Consider the following 23512-nt stretch of genomic DNA (forward strand, 5'->3'; position numbering starts at 1 on the left):
ATTTCGACAAATTAATCCTTAGAGTTTCATCCATGTTTCAATCTAGTCCCTCTGTCTATCTCCGTCATATTAAACTAACGAAAATTTGAGCAGAATTCTAAATTCAAACCCACATGTTCAAACACTTGTATCTCCCTTGTCATAACTCTGTTTCGTCTCATTTTTGCATTGTTGGATTCACCCCATGGCCTAGTTTTCATTCCACTCTTCATACGCCTTGTTTCACATCTTTTTACTTTCTGTCGGAGTTCCAAAAGTTGGCCAAAAATAAGATTTTTCTCTCTTTGCGCAAAATTTTCAAATTCAAATCCACATATTCAAGCACTTGTATCTCCATCATTGTAACTCTGTTTCACCTCATTTTCACGTCGTTAAATTCAACTCATGGCCTAGTTTTTATTTCACTCCTCATATGCCTTGTTTCACGTCTTTTCGCATACTGTCGGAGCTCCAAAAGTTGGCAAAAAATAAAATTTTTCTCTCTTTTTTTTTCTTAGCAAAAAATTTTATATGTATATACATATATAAATTATCTATCATGTCAAATAAAGTGATCAGAAGATGCTGCATTTTAGATGAAAGCATCCATCTACCACTATTCTAGGTCTTCATCAACTTAAAGGCTACTAAATGATGAAATTCAATTTTGATGGCATAGTTCTATGTAGCTTGAAGTAGGAAGCAATTTACTAAGGAAAACATTGCATACCATCAGTGTTCTTGAGCACAAAATCAAATTTTGGTACATACTCTTCGGCCTTCAAATGATTCACAAGAGCTTGATGGGTCTCATATATCTCCTCAGTTTTCATGACTCACGAGGCCTATCTTCAACAAAAATCTGCAAACACACCTTCACCTTCGATCCAACAGCAACCAAATGGTTTTCTAGTCATTTTCTCCTTTACTAGTTTCCTCACTCTCTCAACATCTTTCCACCTTCCCTTAGATGCATAAATGTTTGATAATAAAATGCAGAAAAGAGGCCATCCTTCTACCTTCCACCTTCCCTTTGACAAGTTCACCAACGGTCGCATGGGGAGATATCCTTAGGGTATCCAACATAAGTAAGAAAGTGTGGGTGGCCTCCAATGTTGAACTGATGTAATTATCATCGGTTTTGTTTCAAAGGTGTGGGTGGCCTCCAAGAATATTGTTGCGATAGCAGCAAGAAAAACAAAAAAAAAAAAAAACAGAGAGAGAGAGAGAGAGAGAGAGAGAGAGAGAGAGAAATCTTATTTTTGGCCAACTTTCAAAGCTCCGACGGCATACAAAAAGAGGTGAAACAAGGCATATGAGGAGTGGAATAGAAACTAGGCCATGAGTTGAATCTAATGACCTAAAAATGAGGTGAAATGGAGTTACGACGAGGGAGATACAAGTGCTTGAATATGAAAATTTTACCCAAGGAGAGAAAAATCTTATTTTTGGACAACTTTTAGAGGTCCAACGACAAGTAAAAAGATGTGAAACAAGGTGTATGAAGAGTGGAATGAAAATTAGACCATGAGGTGAATCCAACGACGCAAAAATGAGGCAAAATGGAGTTACGACGAGGGAGATACAAGTGTTTGAACATTTGAGTTTGAATCTAAAATTCTATCAGACTTTCGTTAGTTTAATATGACGGAGATGGACGGAGTGGCCAAATTGAAACATGGATAAAACTCTAGGGTTTAATTTGTCGAAATTGAAATCTTGGAGTTTAAATTGAAAAACAAGCGACACCCTGGGTTTTTTTTTTTTTGTAATTAACCCTATATTTTATCATTTCTTGGCTTCCACCAGCCTCTATTACTGTATTATTGATAAGCAGGCCTTTAGTAATCTCGGATTATTGACCGGTTATGATGCTAAACCTATAGGGGCAGGTTTGGGTCGTGACAAGCCATGTCATCCTATTCTCATTCTTTTCATTGCCAATTACTGAAGAAGAAGCACATTAGGTCCAAGTTGAAGAAGGAGAATGATGAAACAAAAATTGGGTCTAAGTCAGCTTGTTTGGCTTTCTAGTGCCAAACAAGATTGTTTTGTTCGGACTTTTAAATCCAAACAGTATTAACGTAAAATAGGCTGAATATTCATTTATGCATAAAAAAATACAAAATAAAAAACCCAAAAATCAAGAATTGTATTTTGATATTTATGTGAAAACTTACCTTCTCTTTGATGAGTTGTTTAAAAAAAACAGTTGTGATTTTATTCTCATCCATTGTTTGATTTTGTTCAAACTTTATTCTATTTACAAGTAACAACACAATAAAAAATAATGATGTTGATGATAATGGTGGGTTGAATTGGAGGATTGGAGTTTTGGAGTGAGGAAGAAAAAGAATAAGAGAAAATAATTGAAACTTGAGAAAGAAGATGAAGAAACTTAAATATGAAAAATACGTATAAGTGATTAGAGTGTATTATGAAAAAAAAAATAATATTTTATTTTAGGATTTAATATGTGTTATCCTTATTAGTAAATTTACATTAAAGTATAATAGGAATTAAAATTTTAAAATTTTCGCTTATTGAGTTATTTTTTTGGTGCAAATAGAATCACCCCTTAACAACCAATAAACCAACTAGCCTGAGCCCAAGACAAATACAACTACCACTAATTACATAAGCCCCTATAATGGGGGATAAATAAACCACCACAAAGAGTATCAAAATCCTTTTCATAGGAGTTGAACCAGAGACCTCACACCACAAAGGATGTTACTGTTGGCTTTTTGGCTTTCGAAGGTTAATAATATAAATTTAAGCGTGCCAGCAAGGATCAATTAGTCCTTATAGAATATTAATTGCTAACCAATTATCAGACGATTATGTTATAGTTCTTTCAGCCTCAATGAAAAGGACTTTTACTGGTGGCTTGTTTAGGAGAAATTAGTAAATAACAATAAGTGAAGAACAATTTTAGAATCTGAATTTCATTAAGTAAATGAAAACTTACAATGATCTAACCCAGCCTCGTAGAGGTTCACAGTAACAAACTATTTGAAACTACTCCTAGGAAATGAAGTGCAGTATAGGAATTGAAGTGCAGAAATGTAAAGAACTATAAAATTGGAAGGAAAATAAAGTAAATAAACTGGTTTTTTCATCTCAGTCTGAGGCCTTCTCTGCTATTTATAATCTTCAATGATAACTGTCGAAGTGGGCTTCCAACCGTCGAAATGTCCTACCATGATTGCTGAACATGCTTTCTCACAGTCAGTCCCACTACGCCAGTCTTGCAATTAGGCTTCCCTCCTAATTCTGAATTTAAACTTTGTGAGTAACTGTTAGGCCACATCATCTTATATCTCTTGGTTGTTCCAGTGTTACGCAGATCCATTATTACGAATACGAACTGCCACGTGTCTGATTTTGATTGGCAACTTGTGTTAACTTCCCAAATTGCCCTCTTCGTGCCACGTGTTAAATTGTAACCGGCTTTTACAAATTATACAGCCAATATTACCCCCCGCACTAATGTACCCAATACTTGGTGATATTTGTGAACTAGTGCAATCTGCCCACGTTCTAGGACGTGCATGGATTCTACATATTTTGGGAGTATAACTACTTTTGAATAATGAAGCAGTGAACTTCATTAAATCCTTGTGCTTTGCACTTCCATTCTTTGAGTAAATGAAAAGACTGGTACATCTACAATGGCCAATCACACCTTCTCTGACATTGATCGAGCATACGAGGAGTCTTTGGAGAATGATTGCAGGCCTCAAAAGAACCTTAATGCATTTATTAGTTACACATATCCGCCTTCATTTATACAAGTCATGGAAGCTTTTGCAAATTACCAACCTTTAGACCAAAAATCTGCTAACTACAAACCCTTGGACCAAGCATTTGTAAAAATGGATCTTGGAAGTTCCTCTTTTACCCCACCACTCTCTACATGGGACACAACCGCTTCTTCTTCCTCCAATCTACTAGCTGGGAAAGTTGGCCAAAACCTGATGAACCCAAATTAAGGGAGCAGATTCATCATCGATTTGTTGAATTCGATGATCCTCTTTCTATTCCTCCTCCTGCTTGGAGCTTAGTGGTTTATCCCTAAGTACCCATTGATCACCAACGTAGTTTGGAGAACAACTTGCTTGTGGCGTGGTACACGTTTTCTATGTCAGCGAAGATAGTGCTAGCAACTCCTCTTCCAGACGAAGTACAAGGATATAATCCGTCATTCTTGGCTAAGAAGGCAAAACTTTGCTCTTCTGACTGGCTTGAATATGTGAATAACCCCCAGATCCCCTCTTCTTTCAGGATGGATCCGTCTGCACCTCCTCTCCCTCAGAATCCTCATTGGATGGAGGAATTGAAACTTACTCTTTTCGAGAATCAGTTTCTTCCATTCTACCAACCTCCAGCTCTTCCAACTGCATTTGAGCGATACCAAGCTCAACTTCTGCTTACTGCCTTCTCTCACTTGCCTTTCAATGTTCTTGGAGATGACACTCCTCTCAATAACTTCCAATGGGCCAGTGATGTTATGACTCAGGATCATGTCCCCAACCCCATTGCCTAGGCAGAGCTTCAAGCTTTTTTGGATCAACTCCCACTCCTTCTTCATTGGTATAAAATTTCTTTTTCTAGTAGTGACTCTTTGGATGAAATCTCAGCCAATCTAATTCAGACCTAGTACGAAGCAAAAAACCTTATTAAAGAATATAATGACTTCAAGAATAAGGATTCAGCGTACTGGGATGATTTAGATATGGACGAAATGAAACAACGCTTGAAAGAGATAGAGTTCGAGATGAAAGTTGAACAACTTTTTCACCAAATAAGAGCATACCAGCTGCAACAACCTAGCTTTGATAGGACAGAAGACAGAATAAAGAAAGAACATAAGTTCATTGAATACTGCTGGGTTAAATTTAATGAACTTGTTACATTTTCCATTACTTACTATTATGAAATCGAATTCGTAGCCAAGTAGGCTTTTCTAATGTAATTACTTACATATCAATAAAACTAGGGTTTTCTTTCCCTATTTGGCATGATCTGATTTTATGTTCTAATTGCATGCTTGTGACCCTTTTATTCACACAATTCAAATAAAATTAGAGTTCGAATTAACCAATTTTTGGTTCGAAGCCTAATTTGAACATCTCCACAGTATGGAATACTTGAAGTCTGATTTGAATATTTCCAAAGTATAGAATACAATTGACAATCTCTATCCTAGGTCTTCTCATTCCAATCGCATGGTTAACATAATATGTATAACCAACAGCTTTGAATTAACCATTCTTGCTTCGAAATACAGTCTACGTGCTTCGAAGTATGGAAATTTCCCTTAGGAATTATACTGCTTACTCTTAAAGAGTGAGTCCTTTGGGGTTCCTTCACTACTTGGCCAAGTACTGGTTTTGCAACTTTGAAGTCTAAAACATTAAATAAGAATCAAATTCCAGCTACAGAGTACTTCAAAGTTCACTTCGAAGGATTTTATCTTTACAAGAAACCTAAGAGCAAGTCCCCAATCCCTTTGAAGCAAACCAAACCTAAGCATTCTTGTATTTTTAGGCATAAAATGGGCTTCAAAGTCAACTACTTGCTTTCGAAGCCCTAGCTGGATGTTTGACATCTAGCTTTGGAGCCAAATCTTGGCTTCGAAACCAGATATTTGTTTTCGAAACAATCACCCTTGAGAGAAACTTTTCATATTGTACTTTCAGGACTCCTATGAATTTTAAGACAAAGGCTTAAACTCATATGGGTTCCAAAATCAGTCAAACAATTAGCTCAATTCTTTTTACCCATTTAAACTGATTGGGCATTGTAGACACCCCATTTTTGACCGACCTCAAGACTCAGACGTCACCGATTGAGCGCTCGGTGATGTTGCATATTGTGCTTGTTCAGAAGTTTCAGAGTTTCGGCTGCGAGCCTTGCCTCCGGACTTCCGGACTCTTTCATACCTTGCCTCGGTTTGCGAACCAGGCACGATTTTCTCTGTTTCTCTTTCCGAAGGGAGGGAGAGGTCTCGTAGATCATCTCTCAGTGGCCGTAGGCTACGTTTCGTGGTCATAGGCCATTTTGCCCGTTTGGAGTCCGGTTTCCGATTTTTCGAAGCCGTTGGCCGTGTGCCTCGGTTCGAGACCGCTTAACCACCTCCGTTTGCCCCGATTTTTGGCATACATCTTATTTGCTCCCTTTTGAGGGACACTGTGGTCCGAGAGACCAACTTCGTGGTCGGACACCACTTCCGGTGCCTAACAGCCCACTTTCGGGGCCCCAAACTGCGTGTTTTGGCTCCCGAACCTTCATTCTGCATTTTTGGGCTCCGACCTGAACTTGATTTAGTCATATTTTGAGGTCCTTTTCATGTTTAATTGAGGACCTATTGCTGTTTGAGATCTCCTCCTATCACTTGCTTCTTTAACGCTCTTTTAGGCCTATTTTTGCACGGTATTTTAGGCTTACTTGTGAGCTGTTTTGGACTTGGTCATAAACTACAAAGTGTCTTTTTTTGAGCCTCTCTTCAACTTTGTTGAAGGGCTCTTGGCCATTTGGGTCCAGAAGCTACCACTTGCCTTTATATCCCACTTTTTGGGGGGAAACTTGAATTTTTTCCCCCCCATTTCCCCCCCCCCCCTTTTTGCCTATATAACAGCAGCTCTAGCTCTGGTTTAAGGGTTACAAAAATTCCCTCAAGCCTCTTGCATTACATCTCTCTCCTTCTCTACTCCAAACACCAAAACCCTTCAAACCCTACACCATTTTACACTATACCGCATAGCCCCACCCCTCCATCCGCCATTCCAGAAGCTGGAGGTTGTTCTTCAAGGCCTAGGAGTGCTGTATTTCAAGCCAAAAGGGTGCCAAGGACTAGTCTTCAAGGGTAAGCTCCATTTCCCCCTTTTTGGTCCATATTTTGCATGCTTTCTTAGCTCCTTGTGCTTGCTGTTTTGGGCTCCGACCCTAACTGGAGTTAGGATTATTTTGAGCTCCTTTTCACTTTTTTTTCAGGGCCTCTCACTGTTTGAGGCCTCTTTGTTGCACTTGCTTCATTATCTCCCTTGTATGCCATTTTCTTGCGTAGTATTTTTGGCCAATGTATAAACTGTTTTGAGCTCTGTCATGAACTGAGAAGTGGCTTATTTTGAGCCCTTATTCAACATTGTTGAAGGGCTCATTGCCGTTTGAGGCTTTTATTTATCACTTGCCTTTATATCTCTCTTTTGGCCATATTTTTGCATGATTTGTTAGCCCCTTGTGCTTATATTTTCGGGCTCTTTACAGAACTGTAAATGGCTTTATTTTGACCCCCTCTTCATGTTTCATTAAGGGTCTTTCACTGTTTGAGGTATCCTTCATATACTTTCTGTTATATCTCTCTTTTTGGCCTTATTTTGCTTAGCATTTTAGGCTTGCATGTATACTGTTTTGGGTCTGGCCATCAACTGTAAAGTGAAATATTTTGGGCCCCTATTCAACATTGTTGAAGGGCCCCTTTGTGTTTGAGGCCATCAACCACCACTTGCTTCTTTGTCCCTCTTTTGGCCCATTTCTTGCATGAGAGCTTAGCCATACCTGTGTTGGGTTTTGTGGTTTGTTGTAAACTATAAAAGGTCATATTTTGGGTCCCTATTCAACATTTTTGAAGGACCCTTAGCTGTTTGGGGCCAGAAGCTGTGACTTGCTTCATTACCTCACATTTAGGGCCATTTTTGCATGCTACTTTAGCCCCATTTGTGTTCATTATTTGGCCTCATCTAAAACTGTAAACATGCTTTTTTTTGGGCTGCCTTGAACCTGTCTTCATATGTCATGATCAAATAATGCATGCTTGATGTAGCTACAAGTCATTTCATGTGCTTAATCTTGCAGTTCGGGACCATTTCATGCATCGGGAGCCTTGTTTCCATGATTCGGGACTGTTTTGGGCCATATTTTAGCGCTGAAATTTGCATGTTTGCATATCATATTTCATGCCTTGCCATGTCTTGTTAGAGTGGCATTCGGTGCCTTAGGGTCGGTCCTCGATTTGCGTGCACGTGTGCACGCATCTCGAGTGTCTCATTTTCATCTAATGGCCTCTTATGTGAGTGTGGCTGAGGTCCACTCATGTTGGTGTAAGTCCATTATGCATTGTGTATGCCATTTCATTTCATATCATTGCGTATGCTAGGTTGTATACTCGTGCATTGTGTATGCCATGTTACCTCGTGCATCGTGTATGCCATTTCATAGCATTGTGTATGTTAGGTTGTATCTTAGTTGCATTTCATGCATATCATGCATATCGCATCATGCATATCATTCACAGTGCCCCTACTGTCCTTGACATCTGCCACCTTTTAAGGTTATCCCCTACTGGCACTCCTTTTGGCCCAGACTATCCTGACCTTAACATTTCTTTTTCTATTTCTCCTCTGAATTCATCCTATAGTGACTTTGTCAAATCTGAGAACAAAAGGAAAGGTCCTGTAACTGATAGGGAACTATTTTCGTTTTTATTGTATTGGCTTTGTAAATTCTTCTTCTATACCTCTTCTCAGAGGATTATGCCTAAGTTTGCCCCTCTTGCTAAAGCTTTTGTTTTGCATGAAAAGGTAGCTTTAGCTCCATATGTTTTGGGTCATGTCTACAGAACTTGCTCTCAATTTTGTGAAAAACCCATTACTGCCAATCAAGGAGGCCCATTTTGGATACTCCAATTCTGGCTTTTTACATATTTCACTAACTTGCACTCTAAATGCCTAAGATTTCTATCACTAGACCCTACCTCTTATGGCATGAAGTTTGCTAGGATCTCTCTTTACCCTTCCAATTTTGCCTTCTACTTTTCTTTTTTCCATCAACTTCCATCTTCCCCTTCTAGCCTATTTTTCTGTCCCTTCAAAACCAACCTTGGACCAACCTGGCTGAGGGCCTTTTTGGGTGGCAAGTCCTGTTCTAGGCCTCAACACAAAAATATGTGGGCTTCCATTCTAATTCCTATGGAGCTTTTCATTGGCACTGTGAATCCTAGAGCTCATAAATGTATTTCTAAGCCGTACTGCCCTGCCCAATTCGCTAGGCAATTTGGATTCACTCAGGGGATTCCCATCCCTCTCTGCAGCCAATCCAACTCAAATCTTGTAAGCAGAGAACTAAAAGTTCCAAGGTCCGGATTGGAGGAAGCAACCTCCAAGTTGATCCAAGACTTAAGTGATTTTGAATACTTACCCTTCATTCCTCAAGGCAATTGTCACGACCCCAAACTGCCCCTAGTAGGATGGTGTCGTGATGGCCAGTAATCCGAGATTACCGATGGCCACTTACAAAATTCACACACAATCAAAGTATTACATATGGGGCTAACATGTGCGGAAGCAATATATACAAATCTAATTAGTCCATAAGAGCTGTGCATAAGTCAAATAAAATGACATACATATTTGACATGGTCTTACATCTTGAATATAACATAAGCAAAATACATATTACATCTTGTTCAAAGGCCTCTCAAGCCGACATATACAAAAACACTTGAACTACAAATCAAGAAACATAATCTTCCAGATTGCTGACATCCTCACTGCCGACATAACATACATACAAAACACATACATCTCGGCGTAGCCGACTTCTTGCTTGTTACCTACATACATACATAGGGAGGGTGAGCTTGGATACTCAGTAAATGGTATAAGTAATAAAGGTTTTAATGAATGATTACCGAGGTCTTTGCAAAACATACATATCATAGCTTGTACAAAAACGTGGGATGAATCTAGTTCATCAACTTGATCTTACAAAATTTACTCACTTACTTACTTTGGATGTTAATAGCATCAACATAATACAAGGGGTGATGACATTCCTGACAAACAAACCCACCCGTTCATCGACTGTCGGTGGCAAAACAAGACAAAACCAGGGAATAATCGACCCAGAATCGATTAGACAAATCCACCCGTATCCCAGACCGTCGGTGGGGCCATCCGTATCCTAGACCGTCGATGGCAGAGATCTCTCAAGCAAGGGTGCAGTTGCATTATAGTCCCCTGGCACTAAGGACTTTCAAAACAAGATGTGCAGTTGCATTATAGTCCCCTGGCACTAAGGACTTTCCAAGAATGTCATCAAAACAAGACAATTCTTGATATACAAAATAGGGGTAATCATTCATGCTTGATCAAATACTCTTCAAAACAAGGTGAAGCAAAGCTTATCAAAACATGATAACATAGCTTTATTAAAAATACCACTCACATAGTTCTTGGGACGTCGGGATCAAAGCAAAGGTCCAAGTCCTACAAACACATGGCAAAGCCTATTGAATGCACTTCTCAAAACAAGTCTTACATACATGCAAATGATCTCGGGAAAACATGCTGGAAGTCAAAACACTGTTTTACATGTCAGGAAGACATGCTGGGTACTAACCAGGTCTTTGCCGAGGTCCCACACCTCCTGGCCGAGGTGTGGTTACCTAGGCTTCGGCGTGCGGTTGCATGCCGAGGTGCGCACAAGACAAACTAAAGGTGTAAGTGATCATGCAAGATAGGCCAAGGTGAGATACGATGCTTGACCTAAGTGTGAGGTCTAGGTAAGAGTGATCTCGGCGACTACACTTAGGGAAGTGAGGTCTGGAGATCTGGGTTTCCACCCGTGAAGAACATAAAGAACATGAACATGAAGACCATGAAGAATATGAATGCTAAAATCATAACTTCTTTATTACAAAAATCTGGAATTTCATGCTATGAGTTCGAAAACATAGACCTGGGTACCCATACTTGAAGATCATATGAAAACAAACACAAAAACATGGATCTTGGCATGAGCTTTCAGATCAAAACATGACTTTTCTTGAAGAACACATGAATACTATTTTCTCTTTCTAAAACCGAACTTCAAAGCAATGCATGGCTTACAAATCATATTCAATCATGCAATGCAATAACATGAACATAAAGAACAACGTGGGTAGATCAAGAATCTAACCTTAGAACACAGATCTAACAGTTTGATCTCTAGGGATCAAGCTTGGAAATCCACTCTCCCTCAAGAACTCATCTTCCTCTCCTAGAGCTTCTCTCTCCTCTTTAGAACAAGGATATAGAAATGATAGGTTTCTCCCTCTGCCGGCTGACTTAACACTCAGCTCGGACACGTGGCAACGGCTGGTTGGCTCTCCTAAAAAAGGTGACAGATTGACAAGACATGTGTAAGACAAAGTGTATCTAACAAGCTACCCGGTAAGGCACTCCGGCAAGTGATGACATCGGCTAAGGACAAAGCTTCGGCAACTAAGGTGACAATGACCTCGGCTAGGAAGGACAACACTTGACTAAGCTGTGCCACACCTTGGCCTAGATGTGCCACACCTCAGTCTAGGTCATACCACTCCAGGACAAGATCACTTAGGTGCAAAGGTAACATCTCGGCCTAGATAATACACATCTCGGCCTTGGTGATGAACACCTCGGCCTAGATAATGATATCTCGGCCAATATGCCAGGGCGAAGGTGGAGGTCAAACAAAGTGGTTCCAAGATAATTTCTAGGCTGAAGGCGACCTCGGCTAGGAATGATCTAGGCTTAACATAACTTAGGCTTGAGACACCAAGGAAGGAACAAAGCATGCATACAACACTTAGACAAATCACATGAGCACAAAACAAGGCAAGATTCATGAATGCAAACTTAACAAGACAAAGTTATGTAAATGAACATGAACATGACTATGACATGAATGTGGGTTGTTACAACAATACATTGGAAAGATACCAGAATTGGTGGACAGTCAATATGGAGGCGCACTTGGCTATCCCTCCTCAAGATTTGTTAGTGGGGGCTGGATGTGCCTCAGGTCAAGTCCAAGGAGACTGGACTCATCATTCCTTCTACTACTCCTGCTATCCCAGCTCCTACTCCTGCTGCCACAGAGACTACTCATGCTGCCTCTCCTCCTCCTCCTAGAGTCACCAGGGCTGCTTCGAAGAGAGTCATGCATTTCTATCTCTCATTTCTCTTTTCTTTATAACGCCTTGTTCATTTACTTATAGCTTCCTTTTGATGTAGGAGCTTCACAAGTAGACTCTCATCAGAGGGCTCAAGCCCTAAACATTTTTAAAGACAAGCAGCGACAGCAATAAAGGAAAAAGAAACTTGTGCTTGATCCTGAAGAGGAAAAGGTACCTGAAGAAACACCACTTAAGAGGAGGAAGAAAATAACAGTCTCCCCCTTTGATTTCTTTGATGACCCTACTCATCAAGCAGCCGCTAAGGCAGTAGAGAGAGAGCAATCCAAGGAATTAGTCGTTTTCCAAAGATTTGAGAAAATGAGGCAACAACAGATATTAAGGAATGAAGTTGCTACTGCTGATACACTTCAAAGGGAAATTGCAAGGAGGCAACAAAATGCCGAACATTACGCTCTTCGCAATTCTCCAATCATTACCACCACCACTTTCGAGGCTAGTAATTTCCTCTAGTTTCTCTAGCAATTTCATTTCCCAGGTTTTCAGCAATAAAACTTACCATTGCTTCTTGTTTTCTATTTTGTAGCAACAGTTACTCCACCTCCTCCTCCTTTGACAATGGCTTCTTTTGCCTTGTCTGAGATTGAAAGGCCATTTGAGGTAGCCTCGATAAAGAAAAAGAAGATCAACACCGAAGTGCCCTTAAGTGTCGAGCCCATCCAGGCAATACTTCTACTTCCCAGCTCTACACTTTCCATACCTTTTTGAGGCAAGGCATCCCTATTTCTTTATGTCTGGGCTTAACTCCATATCTACCTCATCTAACCTTTACCTCAGCCCAATTTACTCTTCCTACAATCCTGGTTGCTCCTTCATCACCTGAGAAGGCCCTAGTTGTCACCTTATCAGTGATAGCCGGTGCTTTCAGAGAAGATACTGATAGCTTACCAATTTCTTGTCCACCACCATCATCCAGCTCTAGTCCCTCTTCTCTTGATCTGCTAGTCGCCAAGACTATAGACACTGCCAAGGACACTTCAACCTCTTCTCCTATCCCTATACAACCATCTCTTCCAAACCTCTCTGCATATTCAATGTCAGTGGAAGAGATTGACATTTTTGAAGCCCGGCTGGCTAGCCTTTTTGACACATCTTTAACCACTCCAGTAGCCAGCAGTGAAGCTGAACCATTGGCCCTTCCTGACTTTCTCTTAGAAATTTTTAAGAGCTCATCAACCATCAGTAGAGCTTTCTTTGCCTCCATTGGACTTAGGGACTTGTTTGGAATTGCTAACATCATTTTCAAGGATCCCATTCGAAGCCTTGCAAAGACCCATACTTAAGAATGGTTTCCTCCAATGTTGCAAAGTCATTGAGCAATCCAATATGGCCATTTCAAGCCACTTATCTCAGGCAACAACTACCGTAGATTTCTATGTCAACATCTACCACATTACTAAGGCTGCAGAAGAGAAGCTATTGAAAGACAAGGAATTTGTTTCCCATATACATACTGAGGTATCTAAATTGAAGGGACAACATTTTTCTACTTCACAGTTTCGTATCCAACTCTTGGAGAAAAAGGCTCAATTAGAAGAGGAGTTAGCAGCAGTTAACCTAGCCTTGGATCGAACTGCTACAGAGATGCAGATTACCAATCAAAGGCTAACTAACCGTAGGCAGGACATGGCTACAACCATTCTGTTGTTCCCATCCCTTAGGAGTAGAGAATCAATTATAAGGGAATAATTGAAGCATTGTACTGATTTTTGGGCCAATCTATGGTTGCATGTACTTAACTCTTTTTGAAATGAAATCCTTATTTATTATTTGAATGTTTTCATGCTTCTTTTGTTTAGCATTTCTCACACTTCATGTGTTTCCCACACAGTTGGAAAATAAGGCTTCAAATACCTATCATGGATTTACTTGGGATGTTCATAACCATTTAGATTTCTCAGATGGTATGCTCCCCCAGGTAAAACTCTATGGACTTGATATGGTCCTTCCCAATTAGGTGACCACTTACCAAATTTATGGCTTTTAATTCCTATTACGAGTATTGTTTTTCACACCAAATCATCTTCATCAAATCTAATATGCTTAACCTTCTTATTATAGCTTTTGGTTGCCTTTGTCATTTGGAACAGAATATTATTTAATGCTAGAATTCTAGCTTCATCTATATTCTCTAATTCAAGAACATACTCTGATGATATTACTTAGAAGTTAACTGGTCCTGGCATTTCATCCTTAAGGACCTAATGTTAATCTCCACAAGCAACACTGCATCATGTCCATATACAAAAGCATAAGGAGTGACTCCAGTACTTGATCTTGGAGAAGTTCTACAAGCCCATAATACATCCAATAACAAGTTATGCAAATCCCTACGATCATCTTCCCCAACTCTTTGTATTCCTTTTTTCAAGGACTTGTTGGATGATTCTGCCTGACCATTTACTTGTGCATAATAAGGGATGGAATTAATAAGACTAATTCCAAATTCTGTTGTGAATGACTTTACCATTTTTCCATCAAATATAGTCTCATTATCTATAGTTATGGTCTGTGGGATGCCAAATCTGTGAATCAAATCTTTAATAAATCCAATAGTTTCAGTTTGATCTACAGCCTTATATGGTTTAGCATCTGTGGCCACTAGGATGAAACAGTGATGCTTCAAAGAAGGTGGATGTATTTTCCCTATCATATCCATAGTGCAACCTCTAAATGGCCAAGGCTTCACAACTACATGTAAATCAATTATTGGTACATGTCTTATCATGCCATGCTTTTGACATGCCTGGAAACCTCTAGCATACTCTATACAATCTTTAAGGATGGTTGGCCAATAGTAGGAATGACTTCGAACCAACCACCTCATCTTCACACCAAGTTAATGGGCACCACAAATGCCTTCATGGACTTCAGCCATGACTATCAGTGCCTCTTTCGGCCCTAGACAATCCAATAACAACTTATCTGCTCCCCTTTTGTAAAAAGCATTACCATACACTATGTATTGTATAAACTATAATTTAATCTTTCTGTTGGCCTTCGAAGATGGGCCAATTAAGTACTGTATGATTGGATGCCTCCAATCTTGATCCTGTAAGTCATTATGATTGACTTCCAACACAATATTCCTTTTAGCTAAAGGTGGTATTAATTTTTGATATATTACTTGACTTATGTTCAATTGAGTATCATCCCTCATTCTGAAATTCGAAACTTTCTGAGCTACATCATTGGCTTTGTTATTCATGGACCTTTGGATATAAGTCACATTTGCTATCTGAAACTGAGAAAGAAAATGTAATGCAGCAACATAATATGGTAACATGCTTGTACTTTGACATTTGAAAATTCCTTTCACTTGGTTGACTACCAATTAAGAATCTCCAAATATATCAACTGCTTGAGCTTGTAATCCAATAAGCATTTCCAGTCCCATTGTTAAAGCTTCATATTCAGCTTGATTATTAGAACAAATAATTTCATCAACCCTGAAACCATGTGTGGTTTCTACCCCTTGTGGTGACTTAATTACAGCACCAATTCCAATCAGACCATTGGCCTTTGATCCGTCAAACCACATTTACCATGGCTCAACATTGGCCATACCAAGATCCGTTATCTCTTGGCTTTCTGTTTGACATGGATGATCTGCCAAGAAGTTAGCCAAATCTTCTCCTTTTGCTGCCTTTTGTGGAACATATTCTAGATAAAATTCTGACAAATCTAACATCCATTTACCAATTCTTTTTCTCAACATAAGTCTAGATAACATGTACTTAACCAAGTCTGTGGTTACAATTACCAAGACAATAGTAGCAAAAGATAATATCTTAATTTCATTGCTACAAAGTACAATGCAAGGCACAACTTTTCTACAATTGAGTATTTACATTTACAAGAATTTTAAAACCTACTAAGGTAATAAACTACTTGCTCATTGCCTTCTTTATTGTCCTAGGTTAGAAAAGCTCCCAATGAATCTTCTGTTGCAGCAATATATAACTTTAAGGGCTTGTCGCTTCTTAGCGACATCAACACTGGAGGCTTAGCCAAGTAGGCTTTAATTCCTTCGAAAGAAGCTTGATGCTCTGCTGTCAACACAGACTCCTCTTCATCTTTCAACTTTAACAAAGAAGAAAATACTTTAGTTTTCCCAGCAGTGTTAAAAATAAATCTTCGAAGAAAATTAACCTAACCAAGGAACTTTTGTACTTCTTTCTTGTGTTTGGCCTCAATGATGACTCTGGCTTTATTCTGATCAATCTGCATTTCCTTCTTGTGCACAACATATCCCAAGATGTTTCCAGCTGATACACCAAAAGCACATTTAAGAGGATTAAGCTTTAACTTGAAATTTCTCATTCTTTCGAAAGCTGCTTCCAAGTGAACCAAGTGTTCCTCCATAGACTGGGATTTTACAACAATATCATCAATGTAATACTCTAGGTATCCTCCAATAAGATCATGAAAGATAGTATTCATTACCCTTTGATATGGTGCCCCACATTCTTTAGACCAAATAGCATTTTTACCCATTCAAAGGCACCAATATTCGTAGGACACCTAAATGATGTCTTGTGGATATCCTCATCTGCAATGCAGATCTGGTTCTAACTAGAATGCCCATCCATCATAGACAAAACCTTGTGTCCTGCTAAACTGTCTACCAATAGATCCACTATAGGCATGAGGTATTCATCTTTTGGAGTTGCCAAGTTCAGATTCCTAAAATTGATGCAAACCCTCATCTTGTTATTCTTTTTAACCACAGGCACAATATTAGACAACCATTCGACATACCTGGCTGTTCTAATGAAGCCTACCTTAAGGAGCCTAAGAATTTCCTCCTTCACTTTCTGAACCACTTCAGGGCTCATCCGTCTTGGTTTCTACTTGTGTGGTTTGAAGTTAGGCTTCATAGGGAGCCTATGTTCCACTAATGACCTATCCAATCCTGGCAGTTCATTATAAGACCATGCAAAACAATCCTTATATTTCTTTAGGACTACCAACAACTGGTTCATGTTAATAAAACTTAACCAAGCACTGATATAAGTGGGTTGCTACGCAGAACCTTCCCCTAAATTGACTTCTTCCAAGGGGTCTTTTACTTGAGCACTTACTAATGTTTCTCCTTCGACTTCTTCTGCCTTCGAAGCAACTTCTTTGCTTTGTTCTACTCCCGCTTTCTCTGGTTCAACATTTTTACCTTCTTCCTCATAGACAAAATCTTTCCTTAATGCTTCTTCTTCATGTATTTCTTGGACTTTTGTTTTGATGTCCAATGCATAGTACTTATCAAGGGTCAAAGGCCTGACCTGTTGTTGCTCCTACTTACAGCCAACCACCATGGCTTCCCTTTCTTGTTCCTAAACCTTCTGGACTATTGATTTTATAACCAAAGCTGAAAACTTAACCAAAGCCAAGGGTCTGACTTCATGGGTCTTATCTTCTTGCCTACAACCAGGCATCATTGGCATCCTTGGTAACGAACTCTTCGTCAGCACTCTCCTGCACTAAGTGCTTCAAGTGTGCTACTTCCTCATCAGCCGTCACTTCGACTGTTCCATCAGGTTTCCTTAATATACTGAGTGGTGTCACTCCTTCAGTATATAACTTAGCCTCTACAAAGTCAGTATAAGCAATAAAGGGTTAAGGGTCTGCATTGATCTCCTCTGTCTCTCCATTACATAGGGCCATCATTATTTTCTGATGTAGAGAGGAAGGCACACATTTGCTGGTGTGGATCCAATCCCTGCCAAGTAAAGCATTATACTTGGCATTACTATCTATAACAAAGAATGCTTTCATGCAATCTTTGATTCCCACACTCAAGTTGATGGATAGGATACCCTGAGCCATCTGTTTATCCCCAGCAAAGCTAGCAATTGTTGTGCTAGTTGGGATTAATCTGGGGTTTCTTTTTCCTAATTTCTTCAAAGACAACTTCGGAAGCCGATTCACTACTGCCCCATTATCCACTAATACCCTGTTCATTTGTATCCCATCAAAATAAGCCTTGATATATTAGGGCTTAACGTGCTGCATCATAGATGTTGTAGGGTACTTGAAGGGATACGAGAGATTAATACTCACCTCTTCACTTTCATCTTCAGTTTCCATTGGTGTGGCCACTTCAGACTCATCTTGAATCATGCTAACCTATAAATCTTCACTAGAAACTGGAATAGGGTCATCTTCCTGACCTTCTTGGCTTCAATCTTTAGCCTAGAACACCTGTGGCAATATACATACCATGTTTACTGACACTGGAAGAAATGAGCCAAACTACTGCTGGCTGCACTTGCTTCTTTTCCAAATTAACTTGTTCAGTTATTTTGGAAGCATCTTCCACACTGCACTCTGGTACCTCAGTACTGGTGACTTCCTTCGAATTAACTCGTTTGTGGTCTGCTCCCGTTGGCTTTTTAACCAAGAAGGTCTGTTCAGCCATGAAGGCTTCAAACATCTCATCTTCAGCCATTTCTTTTCTTTAGCCTAGTTCAACTTCTCTTTCTGTCTCACCGTCGCTTTCCATCAAGGCCTTTTCAAGACCTGCTAAGCTAGATCTTTCTTTGGCTTTCAGTTCAGTGTGAACCTTAGCCAACCGCTCTATGATAACACTTTTTTTTGTTCTGAGGAGTCAATTTTGGACTTTTTTTTTCCTCTGTCTGGCCTTTTGACTGGGCCAATGAAGAACTCTCTCCACTTTCCTTGAGGTTCTTTTGGTACTGGGTGTACCTTCGCTGGATCGTCCTCCTTTGAGACCTAGAGATTACTGGAACAATGTCTGGTTCCTTTGTTTTTGGGTGCTTGAGTAATACCCAAATATTTGGAGTCACCAAGAGAGGTTTAATCATTCTGCCCTGGTCTCCAAAGACACTTCTTTGTGCAGGTATTTCCTTAGGCTTGTTCTGTATGACAAACTAGTCTGGCACCCCAGGTATCCATGAACTCACTAGTTCAATTGCTGAACTTGCTTTCCTAGTTTTTGAAGCCACTTTCGAAGCTAACTTTTGAGGCCAATCACTGGCTCTTGAGCTTAATTTAGGCCTTCTTTCAAGGTAGTTGCCTTGCATCTTATTCGAAGTTGACTTTGGAGGCCAATTACTGGCTCTGATTCCCTGGTTTGAGCCCAATTCTGGCCTTCTCTCATGATAATTGTCTTTCATCCTGTAGTAATTGGATGGTCTGAACTCATACAGAGGTCTCTTACCCTTGGACTGCATTCTAGTAGCTAGTGGTCCAGCCAAGAATGGTTGTTGTCTGAGACCAATTGGGTATGGCCTCTTGTTATAAGTATTGGTTGGCTTAGGACGTCTCTATACATCCTTGTAATACTGTTTCCCATCAATTGGGAGCCCTTTCAGCCATTTGTAACTTAACCTACATCTGGGACACATCTGTTGCATGACAACTGCCTCAAGAGAGTCATCATCCAATGCTTTCTCACTAGAGTCATCCTTTTGGTCCGCAAAGCTTTGTTCATTTGCTGGTGAACTTCTGTCCTTCTTGGAAGCAGTCTAGCTGGCAACATGTATCTGCACATTAACTGTCATGACCCAAACCCGCCCCCGTGGGTTAAGGACATAACCGGCCAATAATCATGAGATTACCTACGGCCTCAAACCAAAACAAATGTGTTTTAACAGAGTTAATGGGGGCCAAACCATTCATGTTAAAACGGCCTTTGGCCCATCCATTCTTTCTTGTCAAAACGGCCTCTGGCCCATTCATTCTTATCAGACATTTGTCCACAATTCAAACTAGCAAATCATAAGGCATAAGGCTTATAAGAAAATAAGCAATTAGACAAATGACAAGCTTCCAAATATCGATATTACTCACAGTGATCGATTGGTTGGTTTGCCCTGGAGCTCGACCCTACACAATCCATGAACACAAAAGGGTCACCAACAATTCAATCCATTCTTAAATTTGCATTTTCCTCTTTAGGCTTTATTCTTATCTCTTTAACTCAATTACAATGCTCAATGCATGCCTAAGAGTATTTAGAAGTGAAGGAGAACGGAAAACGAAACACAGAACGCATAAACAAAATTTCCGAAAACAGGATCCCTCCTCGAACGTGGACTTCCCCGCTCGAGCGGACCCAATTAGTTTGCAAAAGTGCTGGTTGCATCAAATTCACGCTCGAGCGTGAACTCGGTCGCTCGAGCGGAAGGTCTGTCTACATAGCTCCCCGCTCAAGCGTGGACTTCTCCGCTCGAGCAGACCCATGCTTGCAAAAAATACTGGGAGCATGAATTCCCCGCTCGAGCGTCGGTTCCCCCGCTCGAGCGGACATCATAAATTATGGGTTTTCCAGAATGGTTTCTTGAGTTCAATTTCGACATTTCAACCACATTTCTTGGATATTATGGCTCCAATTTCACACATACATATACCCACATGATACCAACACCAAATCATAACACAATGAAGCTCCATTTCTTGAATTACTTACATGCACGCCTCAAATTAACCCAAACTCATCACCAATACATCAAATTCAAACATGCAAAGCTTATACCCCCATGATCTACTCTTGCGTGCGAGAAATATTCATTCATATCAACCTAATTGGTGAAGAGATGATCAAATACATGGATTTCAAACAAGATTCAACATAGATCATACACATTGTGTTCAAATATGGAAATTCATAGTAATTTCCTACATGCATGCATCTATTGGCTTTAAATTCAACACATACAACTCAAATTATGTCAATTCTCACTCTTGATTACCCAATTAGCTTGAATACACAAAATCACAAGTCCAAACTTATGAATCAAGGGATGATTACTCACCTAGGAGCTTAATCCTTACAATCTATGGTAAATTCTTGAGTGTGCCTTCAAGATCACCAAGCTTTGAGGTCAAAACTTCAATTTTCCTTCACCCTCTCTCCCTCTAGCCGACCCTCTCCTTTTCTTAGTGTTTATGATCAGCCAAGTAAAGCTTAAAGGCGAGAAATTGGGTGTGTAGTGCCCATATTAAAAGCCCCTCTTGTTATATTATTTTAATATCAAATAATAGAGCACTAAGTCATTAATTAAATCAATTTAATTTGATCGGAATCAGTTTTCAATTAAATTTCACCGTAAGCTCTAAAAATTATGCCAATCACAATGGCGCAATCAATTCCGAGTTCTGTGGCCGATAAGGCCTCCAATTTAATTTCCAAAGCAGACAATTAAACAAATATTCCTACGGTGAACAGATAAAAATTCAAAACCACATATTTTCACTTAATGGCACACGAAATCATATCAAAACACATAATCACATTCATATTAAGGACCAATTAACATAATAAGGGACAGGATTATCACATTAAGCTCCTCCAATTCCTTCAAGGATAGGTTTTGGAAATCTGGCACGCCAACATTGTTGGCTGTAACTTCCCCAATATTTGGGAAAGGGTTGGTGTCAATCCCTATAGTTTTTCTTACTTTGGCTGGAAACTTTAAACTCCCCTTTCGAATTCTGTCCCAAAAAATAATACAGTTTTTAGTTGAATGAGACCAAGAGTTGTGTCATTTACAGTACATTTTCCTTTTAAGTTCTTCTGGGGTAAAGATCTTAACTCCCTTTGGTAACTTTAGGAAATTTGCTGCAAGCAAATGATCAAAAATGTTATCTACTTTTGTTAAATCAAAAGAATACTTCCTATGAAGGTCTTTCTTTTTAAACTGCTAGTTTATTGTAGTGTCCTTACGAATTAACGCCTCAAAAGTCATAGGCTATTTCCCTACGATCTCTGCTGCATCAATTTCATAATTAGTGTCCCTATAATAAATCTTATATAATGCATTACTTCGATCCTGCTCTTCTTCAAGTAAAGATTCATATCTAGACACCTTATAGGTTAATTCCACTAAGTCTCGAAATTCAGTTGAATCGAACTTCTTTCGAAGCCTAAACCAATCTCACAAATTCAGGCTCTAGTAGAATGACCATACACTTGTTTCATGCCCTTTTGAATCTGGCAATAAATTGAGCAGCCTTCTCATCAAGCCTTTGGCTCAACCTTGCCAAATCTGCCATGGAAACTTCAGGCTCTGTTTGGAAGAATTGGGCATGAAATGCCACATCCATTTTCTGTCAAGTTTGGATAGAGCCAGGTGTAAGGTTAATATACCATACAAAGGCTGCCCCAGTTAAAGAATTTGGAAAGAGTCTCAACTTCATATAATCATTATTGGTAAATTCACCACGTTGGCCTGCGAACTTGACAATGTGTTCTATTGTTGAATGGTTTCCATTTCCATAAAAGAGAGCAAAGTCTGGTATTCTAAACCCCCTTGGGTATTCATGCACCCTATTTACCCATTCTGGGTATGGCTTTCTATATACAGTAGTCTGAATCCCCCGAGCCATAGGTCCACACATCTCTTTGAGAATATCAGCAATTTAGTCCCTATGAACCATATTCTGTGCTTGTTGGACTACTACTGGAAGAACAAACACAAGGTTTGGTGGAATCCCAAGTGCTTGTGCTTGTTGGACTACTACTAAAGGAACAAACATAGGGTTTGGTGGAATCCCATGTGCTTGTGCTTGTTGGACTACTACTGGAGGTATATTTGGGACTGGTTGTCCCTGTGGTACTGGTTGCTGTTAAGGGTATGGTTGACCTCTCTGAGCCTATCCTGCGAACGGACTTGCGAAAGGTGCTGCAAGAGGAGGAACAGGTGTTGTTTCTCTCCTAACCACAAGAAACCCTTCCAACCCCCCGGGTGTGAATTCAAATTGAGGGTTAGTGAACCCCCATTGTGCCAGGCATGGTTTCAAACATGGGATTTGAAAGCATTCTCATGCCATTTCTTGTGTTGGCCCAGATCCACCAATTTGTATGGTTTCGCTGTTAGGTAATGAGATATTTTGATTTACCACAGGCCTTCAAAGAGGCTTATACTATGACTGAGGTATAGGTGGTCTTTCATAATTTTGATTACTAGTTGGACCATTAGTATGTTCATTACTTTGCATAGGTTGTTTATCTCTAGCCAATCTTTATTGAAGAACATTTGAATTTTCCTTCATGTGCCTTGTGATAGTTGGCTGATGGAAATTCATTCGATCCATGAAGGATGTTGCCTATCTTTCCATTGTATATATTAACCGCTATCCCATGGCATCTACCAAGCCTCCCCACGGATTCATTGGCTGGGTAGACGGAACAGTAGATGGTCCAATTCCATGGCCTCATCAAATATTTTGAACATGTGGTGCATGTTCCGAGTTACTGGTCTGTTTGACCATAGGTTCTAATGAGATAGGTGCTTCCATAGGATATGTTATCATATTATCCTCTGGATCAGGTACTTCTACCTCTCCCTCCACACCTTCTTTTAGACGTTCATTTTCTCCTTGTCTCTTATGTCTAGCCATTTTAGGATCCCACTGGGCGTGCCAAAAATATATGTTGGCTTTTTTACTTTCGAAGGTTAATAATGTAAATTTAAGCGTGCCAGCAAGGATCAATTAGTCCTTACAAAATATTAATTGCCAACCAATTATCAAACGATTGTGTTATAATTCTTTCAGCCTCAATGAAGA

At 39.7% G+C, this 23512-nt stretch overlaps 1 protein-coding gene across 1 annotated transcript; it reads right to left on the bottom strand.

The window, feature by feature from the left end:
* Window positions 1–15524: 15524 nt before the first annotated feature.
* LOC145799887 (uncharacterized) lies at window positions 15525–16821 on the bottom strand. The gene is made up of 2 exons (XM_082889529.1): window positions 16560–16821; window positions 15525–15730 (listed from the first exon to the last, which is right to left on the bottom strand). The coding sequence occupies exons 1-2, from the start codon at window positions 16819–16821 to the stop codon at window positions 15525–15527; spliced, it is 468 nt and encodes a 155-aa protein (XP_082745655.1).
* Between the last annotated feature and the right edge of the window lie 6691 nt (window positions 16822–23512).

Source organism: Camellia sinensis, chromosome 9, assembly GCF_055761805.1.
Source record: "Camellia sinensis isolate YWXY chromosome 9, ASM5576180v1, whole genome shotgun sequence".
Lineage (NCBI taxonomy): Eukaryota > Viridiplantae > Streptophyta > Magnoliopsida > Ericales > Theaceae > Camellia > Camellia sinensis.

What these genes read in the sequence shown, in the direction of transcription:
- LOC145799887 (XM_082889529.1), bottom strand. Translation starts at nt 16,821, where the DNA reads ATGAGCCCTGAAGTGGTTCAGAAAGTGAAGGAGGAAATTCTTAGGCTC. An exon ending in TATGATGGATGGGCATTCTA is followed by an intron (nt 15,731 to 16,559) that starts GTTAGAACCAGA and finishes TTGTAACCACAG; the next exon opens with ACTTGGTTAAGTACATGTTA.